The sequence below is a fragment of the Aythya ferina genome, assembly GCF_964211825.1.
Source record: "Aythya ferina genome assembly, chromosome: 1".
Lineage (NCBI taxonomy): Eukaryota > Metazoa > Chordata > Aves > Anseriformes > Anatidae > Aythya > Aythya ferina.
The window spans coordinates 53,786,532-53,813,023 of record NC_140296.1 but is presented as its reverse complement, the minus strand read 5'-3'; the positions used below and the strand labels follow the sequence as shown (position 1 = coordinate 53,813,023).

Below are 26,492 nucleotides of genomic sequence, written 5' to 3'. Positions count from 1 at the left end.
AATTGGAGAGATATGGATTTGATAGGTGGACTATTCAGTGGATAAGGAATTGGCTTGAAGGCCACACTGGGAGAATTGTGGTCAATGGCTTTATGTCCAGATGGAGGCTGGTGATGTGTCATGTCCCTCTTGGGACATCTTGGAACTGGTTCTGTTTAATATCTTATCAGTGATATAGACAATGGGACCAAGTGTACCCTCATCAAGTTTGCAGATGACAAGCTGAGTGGAGTAGTTGATACAACAGAAGGAAGGGATGCCATACAAAGGGACCTCGACAAGCTTGGGAAATGGGCCCATGCGAATCTCATGACGTTCATAAGGTTCAAGTGCAGGGTGCTGAACCTGGGCTGGGGCAATCACAGACAACACAGGCTGGGAGAAGAACTCATTGACAGAATGAGTCCAGATCATGAAGATGATCAAAGGGCTGGAGCACCGCTCCTATGAAGACAGGCTGAGAGAGTTGTTCATTTTTTTTAGCCCAGAGAAGAGAAGACTCCGGGGAGTACTTATAGTGGCCTTCCAGTACTTAAAGGAGGCCTACACAAAAGTGGAGAAGGAACTCTTTGTTAGGGACTGTAACGATAGGACAAGTAACAATGGTTTTAAACTAAAAAAGTGTAGGTTTAGAGTAGATATTAGGAAGAAATTCTTTACTCAGGGTGGCGAGGCACTGGAACAAGTTGCCCAGAGAAGCTGTGGATACTCCATACCTGGAAGTGTTCAAGGCCAGGTTGGATGGGGCTTTGAGCAACCTGATCTAATCGGTGGCATCCCTGCCCATGGCAGGGGGGTTGGAAGTAGGTGGTCTTTAAGGTCCCCTCCAACCCAAGCCATCCTATGATTCCATGATTTCTATAAGCACTGAAAAGCAGTTAGGACTAGGTGAAAAGCTAATTATTTTTTCATGCTCGCATTAGGGATCTTCAGTGCTTAGAATAATACTTATAAGTTGAAGGTCTTTCAGCTTACCTGGAGTTCTACTCTGAACTGAAGGTAATTTTAGAAATAGAGAAAATCTATCATCCTCCTCTCGAAAAGCCTCTCCTGAAAGCCGGTTAATCAGAGGTCTGGGTGTCATTTCTCTCTTTTACAGCAACTTAGCACAAATATGTAGGATATACTAAGGGGCAGCTTTTCAAAAACAAAGAAACAAACAAACAAAAAAACCAACCAACCAACCAAAAAAAATGTTATGGTAGCATCTGCAAATAAAGTACTACATGTAATACTAAAATATCATAATAAAATAATACATGTATTACTAAAATACTAAAATATCAGATAAAGTAAATGAAGACTGACTTTTTGCAGAAATGTTTACTTTTTATGATATTCTTAGATCCCTAAAACTCTGTGTAGGTTTATAGACTAGCATTCAAAATTTGAACAGAAATGACTCCTGACAGATTTTGTGACCAAGTTCAAAATGAAAAAAAAAAAAAAAAAGAGAGAGATTATCCTTCTTCATAAATGCTTATTATTATAATTAATAGCAAATGAGCAAATGTTTTTCAATTTAAACACTTTTCAGAGGGTCCAGGAGGTGAAAGCTACAACTAAATAAAATGCTTTAAGAAAAATAAGTAAAGAATTATTGCAAATAGAAACACATTACCTACAGCACTGATTAAGCTATAGTACAAGACTCCTACATGCAATATGCTTTACATATATATATGGAATACTGAACATCTAAGAGGTAAGCACAAGTGGAAAGAAACCCACAAACAATGAAACTGTATATACTGGCACCAGCTGAAAAAGGCTGCATTCCTTCCACTTACTGTCACTAAAGGAATTATACACTTCACTTGTAAGAGAGACGCAGCAATATATTTATTAATGATAATAGTAATTTAGCTAAGCTTATTTGTGAATAAGACAATGATTTAAATTCTAATGGTAAATGCAGCCTTAACAAGATTCATGATGGCAAGGTCACTTACTGCATAGAAGACAGGGTCAGAATAAAAGTGTCAAGGAGATCCTCATGCTGAGTCACAAAGTTCAGAACAGATAACCTTTTGCTGTCTAAACTCCCAGGAATCTAGATACAACCCGATACTATTCATCGATGATCTGGACGAGGGCATCGAGTGCACCCTCAGTAAGTTCGCAGATGACACCAAGTTAGGTGCGTGTGTCGATCTGCTTGAGGGTAGGAAAGCTCTGCAGGAGGATCTGGATAGGCTGGACCGATGGGCTGAGGTCAACTGCATGAAGTTTAACAAGGCCAAGTGCCGGGTCCTGCACCTGGGGCGCAATAACCCCAAGCAGAGCTACAGGCTGGGAGAGGAATGGTTGGAAAGCTGCCAGGCAGAGAAGGACCTGGGAGTGATGGTGGACAGTCGGCTGAATATGAGCCAGCAGTGTGCTCAGGTGGCCAAGAAGGCCAACGGCATCCTGGCTTGTATCAGGAACAGCGTGACCAGCAGGGCTAGGGAGGTGATCGTCCCCCTGTACTCAGCTCTGGTGAGGCCGCACCTCGAGTACTGTGTTCAGTTTTGGGCCCCTCGCTACAAGAAGGACATCGAGGTGCTTGAGCGGGTGCAGAGAAGGGCGACGAAGCTGGTGAGGGGCCTGGAGAACAAGTCCTACGAGGAGCGGCTGAGGGAGCTGGGCTTGTTCAGCCTGGAGAAGAGGAGGCTCAGGGGCGACCTTATCGCTCTTTTTAGGTACCTCAAGGGAGGCTGTAGCGAGGTGGGGGTTGGCCTGTTCTCCCACGTGCCTGGTGACAGGACGAGGGGGAATGGGCTTAAGTTGAGCCAGGGGAGTTTTAGGCTAGATGTTAGGAAGAACTTCTTCACTGAAAGGGTTGTGAGGCACTGGAACAGGCTGCCCAGGGAAGTGGTGGAGTCACCATCCTTGGAAGTCTTCAAAAGACGTTTAGATGTAGAGCTTAGGGATATGGTTTAGTGGAGGGCTGTTAGCGTTAGGTTGGAGGTTGGACTCGATGACCTTGAGGTCTCTTCCAACCTAGAAAATTCTGTGATTCTGTGATTCTGTGATTCTGTAATCCCAGTCTTAATGGTTTATGCCTAAATGATTATATGCACAACCTATCTGTTATATCACTTAGCTAAGATTACAAAGTTTCAGCATGCTTAGCAAATTATTAGCACAGTTTCAACAAGGTAAGTATTTGTCACAGGTAAGGAATGTCTTGACCTCAAGGGGTTACCTTGAGAGGTGTCCCCGCTCAAGAGGAAAATGCTGGCATTCAGCCTGCTGCAGTAAAGGAAGGCTCCATGAGCTCTGGGCTGTGCCCTGTTCATGGGGTAAGATGATTGACTACTAGTCATATTTGCATACCAGCCATATGGTTGGTGCATGCTCCGTTAGCCATTGGATCTATCTCCCCTGAATCCACCTTGAGCCCTGTTCAGCTATCATGATCAGACACATTCATTGTGGCCACCACTGATGGTGTTAGCAGGGTTAAGGATTAAAGGTCAAGTTGGGCTGGCCAGAGGGAGTGTACCGCCACACTTAAACCATACTATAAAGTCACAACACTTTACACAATTTGGGCCTGTTACAGTTCCAAATGTATTGAGTGTGAAATAAGGAGAAAATAAAAATTACAATTCTATGTATTATACTTTGGGAAACAAACAAACAAACAAACAAAATAAACAACTGTTTGTAACCTTTCTTTTTTTTTTTTTTTTTCATTCTTAGATTGTTTATTTTTCAAAAAGTGCAAGTTATGTTTACCAGATTGTTTCTTTCCCTGTATAAAGAGTAGCTACCTAGAGGTTATGCTTAGTAACCAGTTTGGCTTGAACTATGGCAATGAGGCAAGTTGGAACAGAAGTATCTTCATCTGAAGTGTATCTGGGACTAAACTGGGTTTAATATTGGCAGATTTCAAATATATGTGAATCAAGCTTGAAAACCTATGTAAACCTGTACCCTTACCTTGTACATTGGATTTTCAGCAGCAACTCTACTTTTGTAAAGGGAGAAAAAACTCCCCAAATTTTAGCACTGAGAGATTTTTTTCTGCCTGAACTGGATATACATGTAGATGGGGAGCCTTGAGGTGTTTTCACAGAAAGAAAAGTATGCATTTGCTTTCCTTCTCATTCAGTAACAAATAAATTGACAAAATGAATTTCTTTAGGGAATTATTTTTTGAAAGATACATTCAATGTCAGTGGAATTTATGCATTGTCTATTGCCACATTTCCAGTATTAAATGATTTGCATCACCTAAAGTTCTGCGATGCTGTCCCTCCCAATTTCAACCTGAATAAACTTTTCTTAAGGTTTTATAAAACTATCATAGAGAAGATTGATCACAACTGAAATGTCAAAGAGGCTTCTTAAAATGTGTTAGCATATCATTACCATAGTTTTGCATCCTAGTAATTTTTAAAAATAATTTAAATATACACTCTTCCAAATATGCATTACTCAGATGACTAGATTTTATATGTATTTTTCTGGCATCTGCATTTGAACAACACAAATATAATATGCACTTATATCAATAAAAGATTAAAAGATGCTATAAGAATAAATTAATCATATATAGAGAAGACAGACAAACTAAATATTATGAAAATACTCATAACTTTCTAATAATTCAAAAGTGATTTATCTGAGTGCAGTCATCTTGCTGAAATGAGAATGTCAGTTATTAATATCTGGAATAGAGAATTTCTGTATTACCAAAATGTGGTTTTAGCCAGCATAGGTTGGAGCAGACATCTCTCATAAAAAGAGAAAACCTTTCCCAGAGAAAGATTTTTGTGACAGAAAATCTCCCCAAATGTAGGAAGAGAACAGAACCATTTAAATTGGAGCTAACCAAAAAATGTAGTATGAAAAGGAAAACCTGATTTAGGGAATGCTTCCAGCACTGCAGATATCAGCAGTTTCAACTAACAAAATATTCATAGATTATTCATAGATATTCATTTTAAGTTTGTCATGAGAAATACATAAATATCCGTCTTTCAAGTGTATAAATGAAACAAAAATTACAAACTGTAGATACGAGTGTCATTCTTACATTCTGATAGCAGAGACAGCCTCTATCCTGTTTATCAGCTTTCCTTAACGAATGTATTAAAACAGGGATGCTGAGTATAAGTAAATGTAGGTATGATCCTCTAAGTTTTATTAGAAAGGCAAAATCTGGAAGATATTTATGTATCATTTCATCTATGAAATTGAAGTTAGCTAGTTGTGAGTGTTGTATGTTTTACTGGCTCATTTTCAGGATAACTTCTTGACTTTTTGGCACTGTTCTGTTTACTACAGTTTTGTGATTGTTTTCATCTCATCTTACAGTTGAGCTAAGTGCAAGATGGTGTTATGACCTACCCACTGAAAATGAACACTGACCTTCATCTCATTTCACAATGTTACAGTAAGCTGCAAAACTTGGTTGAAAATTTTGATCCTTTTAAGGTTAGTAATAAATACCCAGTGGAAACAAAATTTCATTCTTCATTTTTCAAGCTGCTACTTTTTCATACATGGTTATATGTACTTTAAGAGTTAACAAGACAAGACAGATAGAAAGGCTCTTTATTGCTGCTGCAAATTGAAGTGTGATATTACGAAGGTGAGTTACTACTGACATGGAAAGTTCAGTATTTGCTTCTGGTGGCTAAATGAAAAATGCATGTCATGGGAGTTTAAACTCCCATAGGTTAACTTGCAATATAATTGACATTAAGGGGTGTTGAATGCTGTATTACAGGGTAGGTGACACAGAGAACTAAGAAATATAAGAGCTGAGTTTTTCATATTACCTTCATATTACCTTCTAAATGCATCAGAATGCATTCAGATTTCACCACTGCAAAAATGTTCAATGAATTTTGGCCATACCAGCTCTTTCATATTACTCTAGGCCAAAATAGCTTTCTTGACTGGTAAGACTTTTCATCAGTAAGGCAGAAAGAAAATAGGAAAGATGTATGTTTTCCTGACTAACTAATGCATCAGGACAAAAATAAAAATCTTTATAAGAAGAAATGGAAGGATATTGCAAGAAGGGAATTCATAGGAAAAAAAAAAAAAAAAGAGAATATTTTGTTTACATCAGGGAATTTATGTCCTTAGTATGATAGCCATACAAAATTAAATATTTGAGGAGCTTTTGCCATATTGCTAACAAGGTTCAGAGCTTTTGACAGTATACAATCATGTATTTGTTGCTCAAAAAAGAGTTGTATAAGCAGTTGAAAGTAAAGAAATTTAGTGATTTAGACTACTAGGGTCTAAAAGAGTCTAAACTCAAAACTAGAGCTTTTCTACACATTTACATTCTTTCTGGATTGAGTTTTCATTCTTTCAGAAATGTCATATCGAATCTTACTCATCTTCAAGGAATAAAATAACATAAGTGATACTAGGAAAAGCCCAAATACCTCATGAATTAACCTTCATCAGGCAATAGCCCAAAGCAAGTCAATAACATTTTGTTTTAACATCATCAAGATCAAGGATTTGCACCCATTATCTTTTGTTAATATTGTATAATAACTACAGTAAAGCATTTTCAAATATTACCAAGTTTTCTGACAGTAGTAAGGTAGTGTGTTTCCTTGCTGTGAAAAAAATTGCTCTTAGTTACTTGCGTCTCTACATTACATGTATTTGAATAATGGAGAATATAATTTGACATTTATTTCTAATACAGACCTTAGAAAATCTGAAATAGTTGGTAAATCAATTGGTCAGAGCAAATGGAAAACTAAAATATTTAATTAATTAATAATTTATATAAATTTATTTATATTGTTAAAAATAATGTACTTACTCTAGGGCTTAATTAGTTTTCTTAAATTAAACTTATTTTTGTTTATTTCTGTTTAGAAAAAACAGATTTTATCCTTCAATATATATCAGTAATATGTAAAGAAAGTGTTCCATTCACCAACATAATTCTTGCAAAAATAGTTACTTCTAAATTCTTTACTTGCCAAAGGGTAATAAAAACTACTTACACAAAGCACAGACTTTGAAAAGGGAAGGAGCAAGGTATACAAATGGGCTGTTTAACCAGATATGTTTATATGTGAGATGGGTATCAGCTGCAGTTTATGTATGGTGTTCCAGTTTGTCCAACTACAGTTAGAAACAACAAACGGTTCCTCAGTTCGGTATTTTAATTAAATCCTAAATTATACTTGCATTCACTATCTTCAAACAGTCTAAATTCAGAACTATGACTCTTGATTTTGTTCCACAAGTCATCTGTGCAGCAGAATAGAAAGACCTTTTCTTTTAAAATATTTCTTTAAAGCAATTAAAAAACAAACAAACAAACAAAAAAACATTTTGTAAATGTTCTGCTTCTGCAGAAAGAGGAAAAAAGTCACACATTCATCTGCTGCTTTTGTATTCCTGCAAAAAAAAAAAAAAAACACCTACATTGAAGTAGCTGTTTCTGGTAAGTGAACCTCACGAGCAAGAACAAGTGCTGGAGTCTGGATGTACTCTCCATTCACCCGCTCATTTCGTATGCCAGTGAGACTGAGTGCCCCAAATCCCCCATAACAGAAGAGAAACCAGACAGCTATAAGGCACAGTATTTCTCAGCTGGTCCCTTGCCTATGAAATAGGGAGATTGGCACAGTGAACTGCCTGAGGGTTTCCTGTACAGGTAAACAGAGATGTAGCCCACATGAGAATATTTAATTGCAAGATCAATTCCTTCACTGAAGAAAAAACTCTTTGGAGCTGTTAATATACATGGCAACCTAGGACATAAAGAGCAGTACTGTTTATTACACTTCTGAAAGCAAGAATTCTCCTGAGACAGTACAAGTATGGACTTGGAAAAGTACAAAATAAAATGTTTGAATCATGCAATATTCAATTAATTAATAATTAACACATTCTCCTCTTTCTAATGAATGAGGTCTCATATAACACCACTGTGTTCATTCAGACTCTTTTGAAGGGCAGTGGCAAAACAGCTTCCCCAGCACTTCTGAATATAAATACAGGAATTTGCTGTTCCTTGAAACCTCCAAATGGAGTGTATGTATACTAGCCTGTCATTTTACTTTGATGTGTAGTGATATGAGGGAATTGGAGATAAGCACTGAAAATGGAACTAAAAAGTCATCACTTATGTATTATAGTTTCATTATAAAATCTTTTAGACTTTTTTATTTTTTGACAATTCTGATCTATATAATTATTTTCAAATGATACTTCAGCTGTAGCACATAAATGCTGTAGTTGAATTAGGGCCTCATTGTGTCTGGTGAAAACTCTGAGCATGCAATACCACTTCAAACTTTGAGAAGGTTTTCCTGCAAATTCAGAAATCACACAATTCAGGTGTATTGCATAAGGATGGCAAAGACAGAATTCCAAGACTGCTGAATTTGATCCTGTATTTGCAGCTGTCACGTGGCATGATGACAGATGACATGTTTCATACACGCTATCACATTTCTGTCCTTAGCAGAGGTGACATAATTATTTACATTTCCATAAGTCCAGTTAAAGCTAAGCAAAGAAGCTGCTATCATTCAACTAATCATTTGCATCTTCAGATATCTAAATCCCCTCTTCAGTATTAACAGTTCTTGAGAATTCCCCTGAGTGACACTATTAGCATCCTTCCAGGATGCATCGTCCTAGTGAAGAGCTGCTGGTGGTGTCAACAAACAGTAAGATCAAGCCAGATGAGCCCCAGCCCTCTTCAAGCTGTAACTAGAGCAGATGATCCCCTTAGTAACACAGAAGAGAACCTTCTTCCTCAGTGACACATCCTAAAGCAAATATTCAAGTCACTGGATGCTGTGAGCTGTTTGCAAGAAATTGTATTGCCCCAGTGGGGAGGTTCAGAGGTTTAGCAGGGTAAGTAGAGTTTAAGATGCAGGCAAGTGCTAGTGTTATTTGCATGCTGCTGGCAGTCCCGCAACTTCAGAGAGCTTCTCTCAGGTTGAATTCATTACCATCTGAGGAATTACTTGCCCAGGTTGCACTTTATGCTTCTGAGCAAAGAGAAGCAGCAGAGAAAAAGCAAATAGTTTCCCTCTTCTATGCATTGTTATTTTGCTCAGTGAATAGTGATAGTCCCTGTATTTCAGGGGTGCTCCTATATGCTCTGCCCAAGCACAGGCCATAGGCAGTGATTTGGTATTTCTGGAAAACAAAGGGGAAATTGTGAAGGCTGCTACTAATTAGAGAATTTAAAAATTATAATGCTGTAATATTTTAATTAGATATCTTCTAGTTCTTCAAGTTGGACTCATTGTTTTGTTTAACTACATTTTTTTTTATCCTGAGCTGTTATAACTGTTTTATGTTAACTCTGCAAATTCCTTTTAGTGGGACTGTCAATACATTGTGCTGGCAAGTGGGCTCAAAGTATACTTTTTATTTTATTTATTTATTTATTTTCCATAAAGAACATTAGGTTTATGTCCACAAGTCTAGTTCTTAACTTTTTGAGCAACTGCATTTGCAGTTGCAACACACAACACAGTATTCTACCAATTTTCCCTTCTTTTGGGAAAGATAAGCTAAGTGGAGAAAAAAAATTGAAACTACAGATACCATTTTTTTTGTCATTGATAATCAGGATTGCACTCCAGAACCTTTACAGCTATCCAACAAACATTGCCACTTCAAATAAGGGAATAGTGATCAGTGTAAAATAATAACTGCTATAGTGTACAAAGAGAGGAGGCTTAAAGAAAATATTATTTCTCCATCTCTGGAGGCACTAGACTTTCTCTAAGAAATTTCTTAATTCAGGAAGAAAGCAAGAAAGGATGATTTGATCCTGAATGATTAACTGAAAATAAGATGTTGTGCTTTAACCTGGCAGCTAAACACGGCACAGCCATTTGCTTCAACCATACCTTCCCCCTGCCAGTGGGATGGAGGAAAGAATCTTAAAAAAAAAAACCTAAAAAATCATGGGTTGAGATAAAGACAGTTTAATAGGACAGAAAAGGAAGGGAAAATAATAATAATAGTAATAGTAATAGCAATAATGATAAAGGAATATACAAAACAAGTGGTGCACACCCTGAGCAGCAGTCTCAGTTTTATTGTTCATCATGGCACCATACGGTATTGGATATCCCTCTGGCCAGACTGTGCCAGCTGTCCTGGCTGTGCCTCCTCCCAGCTCTTTGTGCATTCCCAGCCTCCTTGCTGGCAGGACAGCATAAGAAGCAGAAAAGTTCTTGGCTCTGTAAACACTGCTCTGCTACAACTAAAACATTGGTGTGTTAGCAGCATTATTCTCATCCTAAATCCCAAACACAGCACTGTACCAGCTACAAGGAAGAAAATGAACTCTATCCTAGCTAAAATCAGGACATTAGTCTTTATACATTTTGATTTGTAGGCTGCCCTAACTGTGAATGTGATCAGTTTTCATATGAAATTTTATTTTTTGTTTGCAAGTACTCACTCTCCATCAAGTTAAAATGCAAAAAATTCTACCAGAAACTCTGAATTTGGAGAAATGGCACACCAGGAATCTTCTGCAGTGCTTCTCCATGGAGGGAATGATCTCAGTTTTTTTTTTTCCTCCCTGAGTTCTTGAGAGAAGCTAACATATAATAAATGTCACAGCATACTTTCATACAGTGATTACAGCTGAGGGTGGCAGAGGGAAGAAATTCAAGTGCCAGGTAACCAGAGTTGATAAAATCCTTTTTTTAGCTCTTACTTACTATCCTCAAGTAGGAGCAGGAATTTTTCCTATTTTTTTTTTTTTTTCATGAACCAATGTGATTCTTGAAGAGCACAGTTATTCTCATAATAAGCTAGTAACAGGAAACAGATCTGGGTGGTCTTTTGAAGCTTTAATAGGAAAATATTTATCCTTGTGCTTGCACACGGAACAGAGAAAACACACAGTCCTGAGGGCTTTTGTAAGCAGTAAATAAAACTGATTGCATATTTTCATCACTCTAAAGCTTTCATTAAGAGTAAGTAGTTAAGGTTTTGATGGGGTGTTTTACTTAAAATGATTGAGTTGCTATAATGGAGATTGCATGGTATGCTCTATCTCAAGAGGTCTCCTAAGGTAAGTGTCTGAGTCATACTCATGGGGAGGAAAAAAAAAGATTTTTAAAGCACAGCAATGAAAAAGTTTATTAGTAGTTCAGAGCTGCTGCACAGACAGTAAGTGAAATAACTTCAAGACTGGCAGGAGAAGCTTTTGCTGAAACCTTGAAGGTATGATTTTCTGTGGATGCTGGATAGCAGGATGCTGGCAGTAAGAGATGGCTCTGGCTCTCTGAGCCTGGATGCTAGCTTTGCTGGCCTTGAAAACTATAGTTGGGGAACATCACAGAGGGATCTGCCTTGCTACACTACAAAACTTATCAAATATTGAATATACTACTAGCAAAACAGCTTGCTATTCAGTTGTGACCATGGACTAGTGCAGGATCCCCTTGGCTTTTTTTCACAGACAAGGATGTGGTCCTGAGCTGTGCCTTAAGAAATCAGATCCACAGCCACTTGGACATTTCTGTTACTACACAACTCCTGAAGTGTTTACTCCAGTCTCCCTTCTACTAAAACACAGGAGAAAAGTCAAGACATGACTGATTTACTGTTCAGTGGTTCTTAGAAAAAACACCAACCAATAAATAAATACATAAATAAAAACAAACAAACAAACAAACAAACACAAACTGAACTTGTAATTTCTGCTGCTATTAATAGTCATGTAGTGACAAAGTGACAAACCTCCATAGATTGCAGCAAAGCAAACATGATCTAAACAGGCACGACATTACTGTAGACTGTTACTAAATGCAGTATCAGAGCATTTATGATTTATTTTAGATGTCTACAAAATAAACCCAAGTACAATCATTGGCATGATTAAAGCAAGTATCTTTATTTTTACTATTTTTCTGATCTGAATATAGGGGTATCATATTTGACTCACAGTCTCACTTAGATTTAGTCTCATCTACATTTTTGTCTCAAGATAGAAGAAAGTTAAACCTACTGCTGGCTGAGAAAGAAATCCTACAGAAAGAAAATAGGTTATAGCCATTTTGCCATCCTGAGTCAATGATCAGAATAAGAGGTGCAGGTTCCTACATGAAAACCATCTTTCTGCAGGTGTTGCTTCTGAAGCTGAATGAGGGCACCAAGGAAAACTGTCGTGCCCACTAAGGGGAGCTAGTTCCTTGGCTGACATGCCTGCCTGAGACAAAGAGCAGTTGAAAGAATCTCAAGATGGAAATGGGGACTGAAATAAAGGGTTGCTAAAGAAAGATGAGTAACAGTGTTACTAAAATTGAATGTAATTCCCGAAGATAGATAGTTTTCAAATCTTTGTAAGTAGGAATAACTTCAGCATTGTCTCTTCTGTGTTTCCATGATGGAAAAAATGGTGGGGTCCTTGATCCTTACCACTGTTAATTGCTATTGCTCCATGGAAAGAAGTATAATTTTGACTGTATCTGTTGGGACATGGGACCTAGAAAATCTTCTTTTCCCCATTCCACTGAATCAGTCAGCTCCTCCCCTGAGGCAATCTCCTTCCTTAGCAGTGCAGTTCCTCTACTCATCCTTTTTACCTTTCCTTTGCTAACTTTGCCTGAGACTGATGCAAAGGACATTATGAGAGGTAACTAAGAGGCAAAACATCAAAAGCAAGCTTTCTCAAAATACACATTTTTTGAAGTTGGTGTGGCTGATTTATCTCTTAAATATTTTATAGGTACCTGGAAGAAGCATTTAATCATTATGGTTTTGTAATTATAATGTAGTTATTAATGACTCTGTTGTTTTTGTCATGCAAAATTCTGATATTCATAGGAATTCTGCTTGAACAGGATGTGTTACATTTGGCTTTTATTATGCAATAATGAAAACAAAATACAAAACCCCTGTAGTGAAATGTTACACAAAAAAGACACAGATCTTAAGGTGACACAAAAAGGAAAAATATAATAAACCGTGTGTCATGCTGCTGCAGCTGTTTAACCTCTTACCAATTTTCACAGTCTATAAAATCTTGGAAAGCACCAGATGTTTAGGGGAAGTTGTCCTACTCTCCCTAGCTTTAAAAGTGAATGTAAGATTTATTAGTGCTATATAAATGTGACTTCAGTTCTGACTTTTGCAGTTATAAACTAGGTGGAACATGTTAACACATCCTGTTGTCAGAGAGCCCATTTACTTTCCACTGCTCCTCCTCACTTGTAGATTTTAGTTGTTGCTGGACAATTAGAGTAACTACAAAACAATACTAGAATATGTAGTCTAAATTATACTATTTGCTTGGTTAGTAACAAACACATCTGAGAGTTTTTTCCCAATACTAACTTTTGCCAAAACGTCCTTGCAATACACAGATTTTAAGCTAAGCAAACTTATCTTGTTGTGTATGAATATGCACTAACATTTGGGATTCCTGCCTACGCAGGGACTGTTAGTGCACAAAATTATTATTTCTTTGCCTAGTGCATGGTTCCTAACATTGGAACAGGAATAAAAACTGCTCATGCATGCTTTCCAATCTTTCATAGCTCAGTGGTGCTGTAAAGTGCTGCCGTTCGTTTTAATTCAGTGAGTAGAAGTTTTGTTGTGTTTAGTACTAAGGGAATTGCATGTGTTATTAGAAAGCCTCTGACAGCTGTCAGAGGCAGAGACAACTTGCTGCATTTCAATCTTTTATAAAGGAAGGACTAAGGACCCTCATCCTCAGAAAAGCTGTCAAAGGTCTCACAAAATGGGATAAAACAGAATACCTTTTCCAAACACAGGAAAATGTCTATCTCACCTTCTCTATTCCTTCTTCTATCAATTTGTACAGGGAAAGTTGTATAGGTAGAAGAAAGAGAAAACATGTCTTGATGTATTAGTGCTTTATACTGCCTTGTCATCACTGACCTGAGGGGAAAATTGCATAGCAGTCTGCTTTCCTTTAGGAAGTGATTAGTGTTTTACATGGTATTTAATAAATTAGCACCATATTTTAACAAAATATACAAGCTTTTATGGAGTTTTGCTTCTCTGAGAGCAGGAACGATCAAAATGTGAGAGACATTGATGAAGACAAGGGCTTCACATCAAAGACTTTGAAAGTCTGAATCAGTAAGCATTTCCACACTTTAAAACAATACTTACCCTGCCCAGCTCTCTCACTGAATTCAAAGTACCAGAAAAGAAAATCTTCTCTTAAGACATGAAATTTTACATTCCAGTTTTTGATTTGGACAGGTGCTTACCTTAATAAAAACTCTGTTGCTTGTTTTAATTTATAGATATCTATATATTTCTAAAAGCCTACATTTTCTTTGATTAGAATTAGTCACAATTCAGCTTTCTCTTTATCATCAAAGTGAAAGTAGTTTTCATTATACGTTTAATAGGTCAGCATTGCTTTCCCATCGGTTAATATTTAGCTTTCTGATGATGAACTGACTCCTCCTTTCACACCAGTAATGCCACAGGTACCCCTCCATACAGTGTTGCTTCCTGTGACAGCTCCTTTAACAAGTACAAGGGACTGAGAATGCATGTCAATTTGCACCACTTGTTTATTATTGTTATTTGCATTTCTGCTTATGCTATTTTTATAGCACACCTAATACTGTTTGTCATTTTGCATACTCTAATTCATTTTCTCATCCTGTTTTCTTCTCCCTATCCATCTTCTACTTCTGTGATGAGTAAACTGAAAATCCATGTGTGAGTCAGAGTCGTGCTTTCAGTGTCACATTGGTCAGTGGGGTTTGAAATTAGCAAAATAAGACTGCTCATATTTTGTCTTTCCAAGAGTAGAAAACAATGTTTGCTTTCTTTAGTTATATTAAAAGAGCTTTATGCCATGTTTTCCATCTGCTTTTGTTTTCCAAAAATACAGTTTAGCGTAGGATGCTCATTAGGGGTTGATGTAACTAGCTGCTTCTGTTCTTTCTATATTATCATTAGCCTTCACTAATTCCTCACCCTATCCTTGTACTATGTATGATCAGAATCAATTTGAAGACCTTATTTCTTTTTAAATATTACTCTTCAGGGAGTTCTTTTGCTCCAGGATATCTGAATGGCTATTAAAGGACATTTCTTTCTTTGTTTATTAGTTTACTTGAGTGAAGAATTATATAAATAAAACTGTAATAGCAGTTTTCCTTAAATACATTCTCTATACTCCATACTAACATTATGCTTGTATGTTTGATATTTTCTATTCAGCAAACTGAAATTGAGTCATTAACATATTTTAACTGTGAACAGGGAATTAATAATTTTGCATGTTTGTAACTTATAAAGTTTTTTTGCTTATATACTAATATACTACCATAATCAAGAAAAGCAGTTGTTATATTTTATGTTAAATGGATCTTATATGATGTTATCATCTTGCTTATTATTATCAGCTTGCAAGAACCTTGTTTTCAGTTGTAGTACATGCTATTTCTGCCATGTTAAGCTTGTTATCATATCCTCAACCAAAGCTTTCTCAATGTTTCACATATCTTATAATAATTCAGCTCAGCAGCTCAGAACCTGGAACACCAAACCAATCATTTTGAAATATGAAATATGATTGGCTCTAGGTTGGAAGTGTTTTTTTTTTTTTTTTTTTTTTTTTTTTTTTTTACTGCAAGCCAAGAAGGTCAATTAGAAAGTGAGATGCATCTACAATTGATTCATTGCAAATATTGACCAACAGAAACTTCTAACCTCACAAAATTCTGAAGATGTTTACTATTACCTGCATTTCCTTCCACTAATATTTAAACTCCTCTTACCTATGAACAGATTCCACTCAGTATCCAAATCAGCCTGATTTGCTAGGCAGCCCTTCATTACATTGAGGCAATAGTTGTTGCAAGGTTTCACAGTGGGAAGTCCTCTGCAGTAAGGGCAGTACAACATCTTCATTAACGCCCGGATGCACCCTGGGGTGGGACTGACCTGCAGAGTTTGATGGGGGGAAAGAAAAAGAAAAAAGGAGGAAATCAATCTCCTGTTCTGTGAATGTTGGGGTCGCTGAGATTATGCCTCTCAAGCAATAAGTGCAGAAGGGACAATTTGTGAGAAGTTCTCAACCCTAAATAATGCCCTCCTATGAGACTAATCAGTTCCTACCAATTATCTTCATTTAGTACAGCCAGCAGTGACTTTCAGGAATGCAAAAATGAACACTCCCCTCCTGATGGCAGTGCTTTCTACCCCAGCCCTCCCACATAAAGTCTACTAGAACACGAAGGAAAAACATCCAGGAAATAAGTTGGACAGAAACTGACTGATCCTAACATGGAAGATGCTGAGGACATCCAACACTCTTCTCATTCAAGATGCCAGTCACTGGATCAGATTTTTTTCTTTACTAAAACATGGTACATCCAGAATAATCCTGATTATTTCTATAAAGTTATTCAGGACTGTGCCTTGATAAAAGGATATCATCCTATTTTCAGACAAAAATACCCTTCTATCTTCTCAGACAACTTCATAAAGAGATTAGACATGGATTTCTGTATGGCTTAATTTTTCACGTTCTCACAAAGGAACAAAAAATCAAAATTAAAACAAACAAACAAACAAAAAAAACAGAAAAACATTGTATAGACAATAGTGTAATGTGTTTCTATTTATTTATCAGTATATCAGTATATCACAACATGGCTGAACATAATGAGCTTAGAACAGCCATCAGAGCCGATGGAAAGGCTCTGATGAGTTTAGGTTTTTAAGTCAAAGTCATTAACATTTGGCATAGCTGACAGAAGAAAGCAGTATGTAGAGATAAATCTATAGTGATATGAATTACAGTTTGCACTAGAAGAGTATGGATTTCCTGGAAAGGGAGCATACAGGTTAGAGAAAGGTTTTTTCTCACAAGGCTTCTCCATTATCTCTAATGATAGGATCTTTACTCTCATTTTTTTTTAGTTGTCATAATGCTAGATGTCTATTCAGTAATGTCTTCCATATTCCATGGAGGTCTTTTTTGGGGTGGTTTCTTTATCCTTTCTATTGACGGATAGGATAGATCATCTTCTGGAGGACATCCACAGAAAACTCACTCCATATCTAAATTTAAACTTTCCAAATTAGTTACATTAGTTACATTTGATGACCACTTAACATTCCCTAGGTGAACATTTTTTTCCCCTTAACTCCTCATTTCCTTACTTATTTCATCTCAGATTTTAAAAATCTTATGTACTATTATAATATATGTTTTCATCCCAGATAATCCATCTTGGATTAAAAGTGCAGAATTTTAGGTACTATTAGCAAAATGTCTTGTCATGGTGCAGTGGAGCATATGCTTACCTTGTCAGAGTGACAATCTAGAGCAGTGACAGAAGGGCTACAGGTTCCTCAGTGATTTGAGAATTTCTGGACAGGAGAGTGCAAAGCAATGAAACTCCTTTCACTCATTCTGTTAGTTTATAATTAAATGCAACACTTCTAATATGAATTTGATCTGTTTTTCTATATTTCTAGGAAATTGTACTAAAATGGGGTGAAAGTATGAATCTGACTGCACTGCTGACTGCATGCTAAACTGACTGATGTTTTATACTGTACTAAAATAGCTTCCCTCCCTCCCCTCCCTCCCCCCAATTTCATTTCCTCTTTTTGGTGTTGAATCATTGATTTTTAGAGGACTATGCTGAATATATTCTTTACACTGGACATTTTTACATGAAAATGTCTCTGTTAAACATTAGAACAGATACTTCTGACTATGCTCAGAGATGATTTTTGCCTTGGTTTCCTTGAGAAATGCACTTTACTTACACAAAACTATCATGGTGTGTGTGAAGGTATATTTAGTAATCCATTTCTAATAGCTTTTGAACATGTTGGCCAATTTCAATCAAATTTGACTGAAGACTTCAGGTCTTAGTACATTAATATCCTACCATCTATTTGAAAACAGACAACTGGGAGAAGAAAAGGAGAGAGGCTCTATTACTTGTTTTATTGAGGAAAAGGTTGAAGCACGAGGTAATTTCCACAAAAAAAACCCTCGAAGAATACACATGGACAATCTATTAATATCCCAGGAGTTCAAAAAGCCCCAGGTAGAACTTTAACCTTCTTAAACACCAGAAAATCCAAATACAAGGTGTAAAGTGAAGGAAAGATTATCTTCATTATTTCCACTTCTCAGAACAATTTTTTCTAGAGTCACTTATCTAACATTTTATCTTTATACCTCCCAAACTAGAACAGATCCTTTTTTACAAAAAGATTAGTACCCAAAGGGACATATGAGAAAAATATAAATACTCGTGTTTAATGATGGATACTTCAAAATTACTTTGAAAATGGTGTTTAAAGCTAGATATGTTTCTATCTGTGGTCACCAAAAGTTTTATGAGAGAAGTTTCTTTCATGTTTGAAATTTTTCTTTTTTCTATGCCCAGAAGTCTTGTCAACACAAAGTTGTTGGCACCTGAGTAACCCTTAAGTTCAACTGTAATCCACAGTGTTCTCCAATCTGTGCCTTCTCAAGTCCACTTTGGTATTCATGCTGGCAGCACTTATACCTGTGGGATCTTGATCATCCATGAAAATTTCCCAGTCATTTCATTCTTGGAAAGCATAGCTAGAGAACAAAAGACAGTCCCTGTTTTTATATTGCATTTACATCAATCAAATATCACGAATATTCATGTGACCCTTGTTTTATTGGAAGTTTAGTCTGGGAAGTAACTAGGTATCAAGTTTTTTTCTGCCACAGGTCCAGATCATATCCCTGACCTGCTAGCATAGGACTCTAAGGGCCAGTTAGAACATTTATTTACAGTGGAGTGAATCTTGGATATTTTTTGCATTGCAGGACAGCTTTAACTGGAACATACCCACCTACTGCAGGGTAATCAGGATAAACTGTTACTATTCAAAAAGGATGAGCAGGACCCAGGTCTGTCAGATCTTGTCTGAATGTTTTAATATCCACTGTATAAAATGGTGGTATCATGAACAGCATTTGACAAGAAAGGGAGTTGCCCTGCTTTTGTTTTGAGAGAAGCAACACCATTTTTAAGGTGAGAAGCCAAGCTGTGACTCCAAAAAGAAAGCAAATGGAGAAAGCTTCTATAGAAGCCTCTGATACATCTATATCAGCCTCAGACATAGACCAACATAGATCAGGCTGGAAGTTGCAGATATCTGTCTCAGAAGTTACCATGAAATAAAGTATGAACATGGACCAAGTGATTTGAGGCTAAATGGCAGGGTCTGGCTTACATTCACAATGCTTATGGCTAGCACCTCCTGGTCCACGCTGGTCACATCCCATACTACTACACTGTATTTTGACTACAGCTCTGAGTCCCAGGTGTCTGAGTGACTATATATAATTATTTTGTGTCATTACTTTTCAGCTCAAAGTGTTTGGAATAATAGGAGGTAGCACTGCAGGCAACTAGAGTACCAGGAAGCTAAATATAATGATGCATGATTAGAAGTGAGACGGGAGTTTTTGTTTGGCAGTGTTTAGATTACACTTGGGATAGCATTGGAAGGTACCAAAACAGGACAGGTATGTTCATACAGCCTTCTGGAGGCAGTGTCTGTAGGGGAACTTCCTTCAGAGAATACACAGGCATCACATGGAGAAATCCAGTGAAAGATGTTCAAAATAGATCCAGGAGGAGGGCTAACAATTAAGCTGTGGCCTGAACACAATGAGTCCTTTTCTCAATGTTGCTCCATATCCCCCTGTCACCTATAGTACTAATGTACCTTTAGGTGACTGACTCTTCTCACTGTGGTAAAGGGAAACATTGAAGTGAATCAGTTAATTTAGAGTTTTGAAGACTTTGTGAATCCAACCTCCAGTGAGCAGTTAAGTTTCAGTTCTCAGCTTCAGCTGATCTTTTTCTGTAACTTCATTTTCAGAGAAAATAGTCAGGACTTTTTTCCCTAACAGCAACTCTCATGCAGAAAAATAAATAAATAAATAAATAAATCAGGTTTTGCTCTAATATTCTGAAATCTCAGTAAAAGAACAAACATATAAAAAAATCAGCTTAGAGTGTGAGTATTTCTGAAAGCTATGAACACGTGAAATTTGGAAATTATGACAGAAAGTTGCTTTTTGACCATCTATATTGGCTTTCTACTTCTTGCTGCTGGCAAATTGTATGAAATATATTTTCAAAACCTATTTCTCTTTCCCATCTTCTAAAAAACAAAATAAAACCACAAAACCTATACACAGAATCTCTCACAGCTAGTAATACTTTTCTGCAGATCAGCCAAAAGGCAAAAATTCATTTCATTCAGAGCTATTTAAAACCTGCATTTGCTGAAGAAAGCTGTTCATCAGTAAGGAGTTTCATCAATTTTGCCATAAATAACATTTGTTATTATATGGTTTTATTTATTTATTTAGTCTTTTAAAATGCATTGCAGTTTGCTATGCTAATCATAGCAGAGAAATTTGAATAGATTTCAAAGTTTAGAAATAACTAATCCTTATGTAAATCGTATTCTATAAATCAATCAGAACACATTGAATGACATAACTGGGGAAACTGCTATAGAGGAGTCATTAATTATATCATGTTGTCTCCCTGACTAAGACATCTTCATTTTAGTATAAGCATACACAGATTGCAGCATGGCAGAAAAGTACCCTTCTGAGCTTTGATTGAGCCGAGTAGCCACAGGACATGTTACACTACTTCATTTTGTAACATTTTCTGACAGCTTCATCTTGTAAGTTTTTTGTAAGTTTGTAAGTTTTTACATAGATGCAAAAAAAAAAAGCAACACACACACACAAAAAAAAAAAAAAAAAAAACAACACAAAAACAAACAACCAAACAAACAGAAAAGCAAGATTCTTAAGGGCTTCATTACCAAACACTTGTTTCCCCCTTTCAGAAATTCTTGAAGCAATATTATTTCATCTAGAAGACAGATTTTGCACTGCTGTGCTTGCAAATATAAATAATTGAGGAGAGATTTTTTGGAGGGGAAAACATGAAATTGTACTCTCCTAAAAACACATCTGTAGAGACCATGTTTTTTTATATACCTGGCCTGTTTTTATAATCAAAAGTCTTGGCTTTGTCAGGTAAACAACATATATATATATATATATATAATTTTTTTTTTTTTTTTTACAAAAAGTCAGAAAAGCTGGTTAAACAACTGGTCACCTTTAGAAGGGTCAAACACACTGAAATGCAGTTTCCCTATTTTTATTTATAGGAGAATTCTTACTGAAGTAGTGGTATGTATTGTTTGTTGCTATAGTAGGGTTGTTTGTTCAAAGTAACATTGAATTTAACTAAACTCATAGTATAAAACCATGCTTAGATCCAGATACTGTAATTTCTTGTCACAAAACAAAATCTATTGATTATGAACAAAACAAATCCATCCCGGATTGTTTGAGTGCTATCCCAGAGCCCACAACAGGACACACGACACCTTCCAACTTTTCCAATGCACTTAAAGAAACCAATCTCATTTTGAATCACATGGAGACATCCCTTAGCATGAAAAGCTGGGAGAAAACTGTTTGGAGGAGTGAGTTGATTCTAGCCAACTGGCTCATGAAGTAGATACTCCTCTAAATGTCTCTACACTAAAACAACCTTCCCTATAGCCTATAGCCTGGGAAGGAGAAGGGGATTGCATTTTATATCTCACAAACTATAAATGCATTAACAACAAGGCAAATGTTGGAAAGTTCTTATTTCTGTCTGGTGGACAGAAATTTTTTCTTCAGGAGGAAGTAATAGACGCGTTGCTTTATACAAGAGGGAAAGGGGGAGAGGTTACAAGACAAGACAGTGTGTTCTATTTCTGCGGTTCCATGGAAGTGCTTTGCAATTAGACAGAGTTTTAAAATGAATCTTGTCTCTCGCACTGTTGCATTGGTTAGATCATCCAGCTGTCCACTCAGCAACCTGATGTCTTATGTCCTGTCATGGGGTGCAGTCTCAGAAACGGAGGCATTCTTGTGCCATTTTTTATCTCTCTGTGTACTCTATCTCCAGCTTAATATTCTCAATGGAAAAATGAGCTCTTTCCCAAGCATATTTTTGTTCCTAGCCTAATTATTTCAAAAGCTTCAACTAGGACTAGGGTGATAATAATAAAATGCTTATGTATGTGGCCAGGTCAGAGTCTGATCTTGAATGAATTATCATGTCTCATACTAATATGCAGACTCCACTAAGAGTAGTAATCCTCCCATACTCATCCAACAAAAAGTTAATAAATCTGTGGACAACTCCATGGCTTAATTTTAGCATTTCCTGACCTAAAGATCTTCAGTCTAATTCTAGTATTTCCCACCCCAAATTTTATTTAAATTACAATGAGACATAGAAATTGATGTCCATGCATTTCAGAAGAGAAGGAAGAACATAATTTTTAATTATTTTAAGAATTTTTCATTATTGAATTCAACCTGCTAAAACTGAGGAAACTCTTCCTAAGTACATCTTTTTTCTGATTTCATTAAATAAGAGTAAAATCATTGTAACTTCAATTAAACATTTAGATTGATGTAATTGGGATCAAACTATGTACCATGAAGTAGACTTTATAGGTTATGCAGTTTTGCTGTAAACTTTTAGGTCGCCTAACCTAAGAGGTGCAGGTCTTTTTAAATTTCCTTTCAAGTTTAATTAAATTCAGTTCAAAGACTAAACTTCAGTCCAGTCACTCACTACACACATATCTTTGACACTATCTACTAAGTAGGTTAAAAAAAATTACTGATTTTTTTTTTTTTTTTTTGAAACTAGGGAGAACAGATAAATCTTAGCCGGTAATGTTGATTTTCTCCTTTTTTTTTTTTTTTTTTTTTTTTTTTTTTTTTTTTTTAATTATTTTAATCTTTTCTTTCAAACTAGATTTGCTAGCAGCTAGATCCAAGAGATTTGTTTTTGTCCTTGTTCATATTTTGTCTATTTTCAGGAGCACTACATTACTTATGATTTCATTTAATAATCTGGATATCAACAGATTTCAGTGAAAAATATGGAAAATATGTCTGTCTGTCTGTAATTAGAACTACATAGAAATATTCATAAGATATTGAAATACTGCTCATTGTTTCAGTCTGTCTCTTAGACTCTAAGATCTCAGCTCACTGCTTTTACAGCACAATCTGATATATAAATGGAAATACAGCCTCAGCCATACTCATTTGGGAATTTATATCATAGAAGGTCAATTTGAGAACAATTGCTTATACCAACTAAAAGCCTAATACTAACTAATAATAATAATAAATAAATAATAATAATAAATAATATAAAATAAATAATAAATAAATAATAAAAATAATAATAATAAAGCCTAATACTAACTAACTAATACTAACCTCCTAAAGATAAAAGTAGAAAATCTTTTTCACAGTATCGCAGATGACTGAAATGTACAAGAGCTGTTTTGAGTACTATGGTTTTGTACTAGTGTCTTTGACTTTGTGCATGAATTATACCAAAATAAAAGTAAAACACTACAGCCAGTTAAACAGCTACAAGATTCTCACAATTCTTGGATGATGTATCTGAAGAAAAAGATAAGAAATGCTAAATGCTAACTTTAATATCTTCTTACTATCCAATAAAATACTTCTTTAGAAAACTATGAATATATTAGTCATAGTTAAACACACTCTAAAAGTATTAGAAAAAAAACAAAACAAAACAAAACAAAAAAAAAACACAAAGGAAATAGATGAAGCCTATAAAAGTTATTTTATGTAAAAAAGAAATTACACATTTACCACTCGATACAAGTTTTGCAGTATTAGGCACTTACCCTGTTGTAACTCATAGGAACCACTGTATTTTTTCTAAAAGAAAAACAACATTTAGAAATTGTCCAACTGAGATGTCTTTTTCCATTATCTATAATTCTGAAATCATGAGAAATATAGTAACTATATCTCTTTCCAACATTTATTAAAATGTGAGCTATTTTTCATACTTATTCAGTTGTTTCAGTATATCAGTAGATGTGTACCTGTAAGTATACAGTTCTAAAAGGCAAACAAATATTGCTCCTCCATTTTACAGATGAAAAAATGAAACATCACAGAAAATTATAGAAAGTATTTAGATAGATAAAACCAGGAAAGTTATGCACCAGAAATTTTGAAAACTGCTCATAAGTATCACTCTCATTTTTTGCCTAAGTTATCAATACATGTAATTCCGAAACTGGCTGCAGTAAAACAAAGACTACAAGTCTAAATGATTACATCAAGAGGCTGCATTTAAATTGGTAAATCATTATGGGAGAAATGAGTTGTGGAATTTTAAATTTCCCCATGGAGGACAAGGGTAAAAGTTGCAAGGGCAAAATGTTCAGATGCTTACTGAACTGAGATGGAACATCTATATCCAGAGGAAAAGAATAGCTTTTCCTATATTTAGGAAATTAAGAAAATTGCATATCAAATTACTTGAATACAGAAAATCCAAATTTAGAAAAAATCACTTGAACAGCTTCAGTCACAGGATATTTTGTGTAAAACTTTTTTTTTTTTTTTTTCTCTCTTGAGTCACTTCTGAGTAAAGATTCACTTTTTTTTTTTCTTTTTTTACAATTTAAGTTTTTACAAACTAAAATGGTTGAACGATTAGATCTAGATACTATAACGTCCTTCAGAAATCCCATTTTACATGTCAGAGAAATAATCAGTTTAAATGAATGGAGTAGAAAAAATGTTTGATTATTAAATTGATTAAAGCAGGAATTTCTTTGCAAATAGTGCAGGCTGAGAAGAGACTTCAGTACATGGGGTTTTACATCCCATAAGATGTTAAGCTGAAAAATCTGCCTTTCAAATTTTCTGGAAAAATATTTATCTTTCTTATATTCAAGCAAACCTACATTAAATAGAATTTGAGGTATGGAATCCATCTGTTATTTTTTCCAACATTTCAAAGGCAAAGATAAGGTGAAAAGTCATTAGAATCATAGATTGGACAGGGACCATTAAAGATCATGCAGTTCCAATCCCACTGCCATGGTCTGGGATGCCATCCACTAGATCAGGTTGCCTCGGGCCTTATCCAGCCTAGTCTTGAACACCTCCAGGGATGGGGCACCCACAACTTCTCTGGGCAACCTGTTCCAGTGTCTCTGAGTAAAGAATTTCCTCCATATATGTCATCTAAATATCTCCTTTCTTAGTTTAAAACCATTCCCCTTTATCCTATCATTTTCTGTCTGTGTAAAAAGTCACTTTCCATCTTTTTATAAGCCCTGTTTAAGTACTGAAGAGCTGCAATGAGGTCTCCCCACAGCCTTCTCTTCTCCAGCCTGAACAACATCAAATTTCTCTGCCTTTCTTCACAGGACAGGTGCTCCAGCCCTCTGATCATCTTCATGGCCCTTTTCTGGACCCACTCTTACAGGTCCACATCCTTCTTTTGCTGGAGGCCCCAGACCTGGATGCAGTACGTTGAAATCTTTGAAATCTATTTTCTTGTTTTCACTCCCAGGAGAAGAACTCACAGCTGTTAGCTTTTCAAATCCCACCATCTCTTCTGGAATATAAACTTTAAGAAACTCTCTTAATGAAAAGTAGTCCTTCTGCTTTCTTACTGAATCTCACTTAAAAAAGAGCATGATTTTTTCTTCTGTACTTATGTAGAAATATATATGGCCTTAACTAGATAAGAAGGCCTTAGTTTAATAGGAAATCATGTGCTAAATTTTCCAGTGTTGAAAACAGAATTGTGTAAGCAAAAATGTCAGATATCAGAAATATAAACTGCTTTTAAAAGTTTAGAATGTTCATGGATAAGCAATATAAGGGTATAAATCTTAACATGGACAGATATTTAAACAGAAACTCATCATTAACTTCAATAAAACCTTCTTAGCTTTGATGTCAGTAGGAATTAAATCAAGAGTGCACCTCTTGATTTATTCTTAATTTAAGTGTAACACTGCAATTGGGCTTCAACTCTTTAGTGCAGGAGCAGGATATTGGCTATACTTTGATAGCCAAAATGAAGCATTCAGATATCGAAAGGATTTAAGAAAGATACACTGGGCAACTTATATTCCCTTCCTGTGATTTAGATCTGTAAATGACAATGTTGGACCAAATGTTTATCAGAAGCTTCTTGCCTGTTGAAGTTGTATGTATATGTCATAAGAAATTGTTTACAGGGACTTGCAGTGCAAGACACTGTGGGAAACAGTGAAATAGGCTTTACTGACAAAAGAATTAGGAATTTCAAGAATACTATCAGATGCATCTCAGAAGTCAAGGGTACTAACAGTGTAGAGACATAAACCAACAGTACTGGGGAAGGAACCAAAACAAAATGGATTTAGACATGATTGTAAACAACAGCATCAGAAACACCCCTACCATGACTATAGAGACTACTTCAGCAATTTGGGGAGGAAGAAGAAAATACAATTAAGTCCAGAATTTTAGAAGAGCTTTTTAGTATTTTCTTGACTAAACACTGATATCTAAATCTGATATGTTGTGCTCCCTTACAAGACAGATTCATTTCAACCTAAATCAAATAATTTAA

General features: G+C 35.9%; 1 protein-coding gene across 1 annotated transcript in view; it reads right to left on the bottom strand.

Moving 5' to 3' along the window:
- Nucleotides 1-26,492, bottom strand: part of GPC6 (glypican 6) — a gene marked incomplete at its 5' end in the record, with an annotated part of 825,666 nt that overhangs the window by 199,876 nt on the left and 599,298 nt on the right. The window contains one exon of the mRNA XM_084506834.1: nt 15,738-15,903. Within this exon, the coding sequence (XP_084362960.1) occupies nt 15,738-15,903 (166 nt within the window). The remainder of the gene's footprint in view (nt 1-15,737; nt 15,904-26,492) is intronic.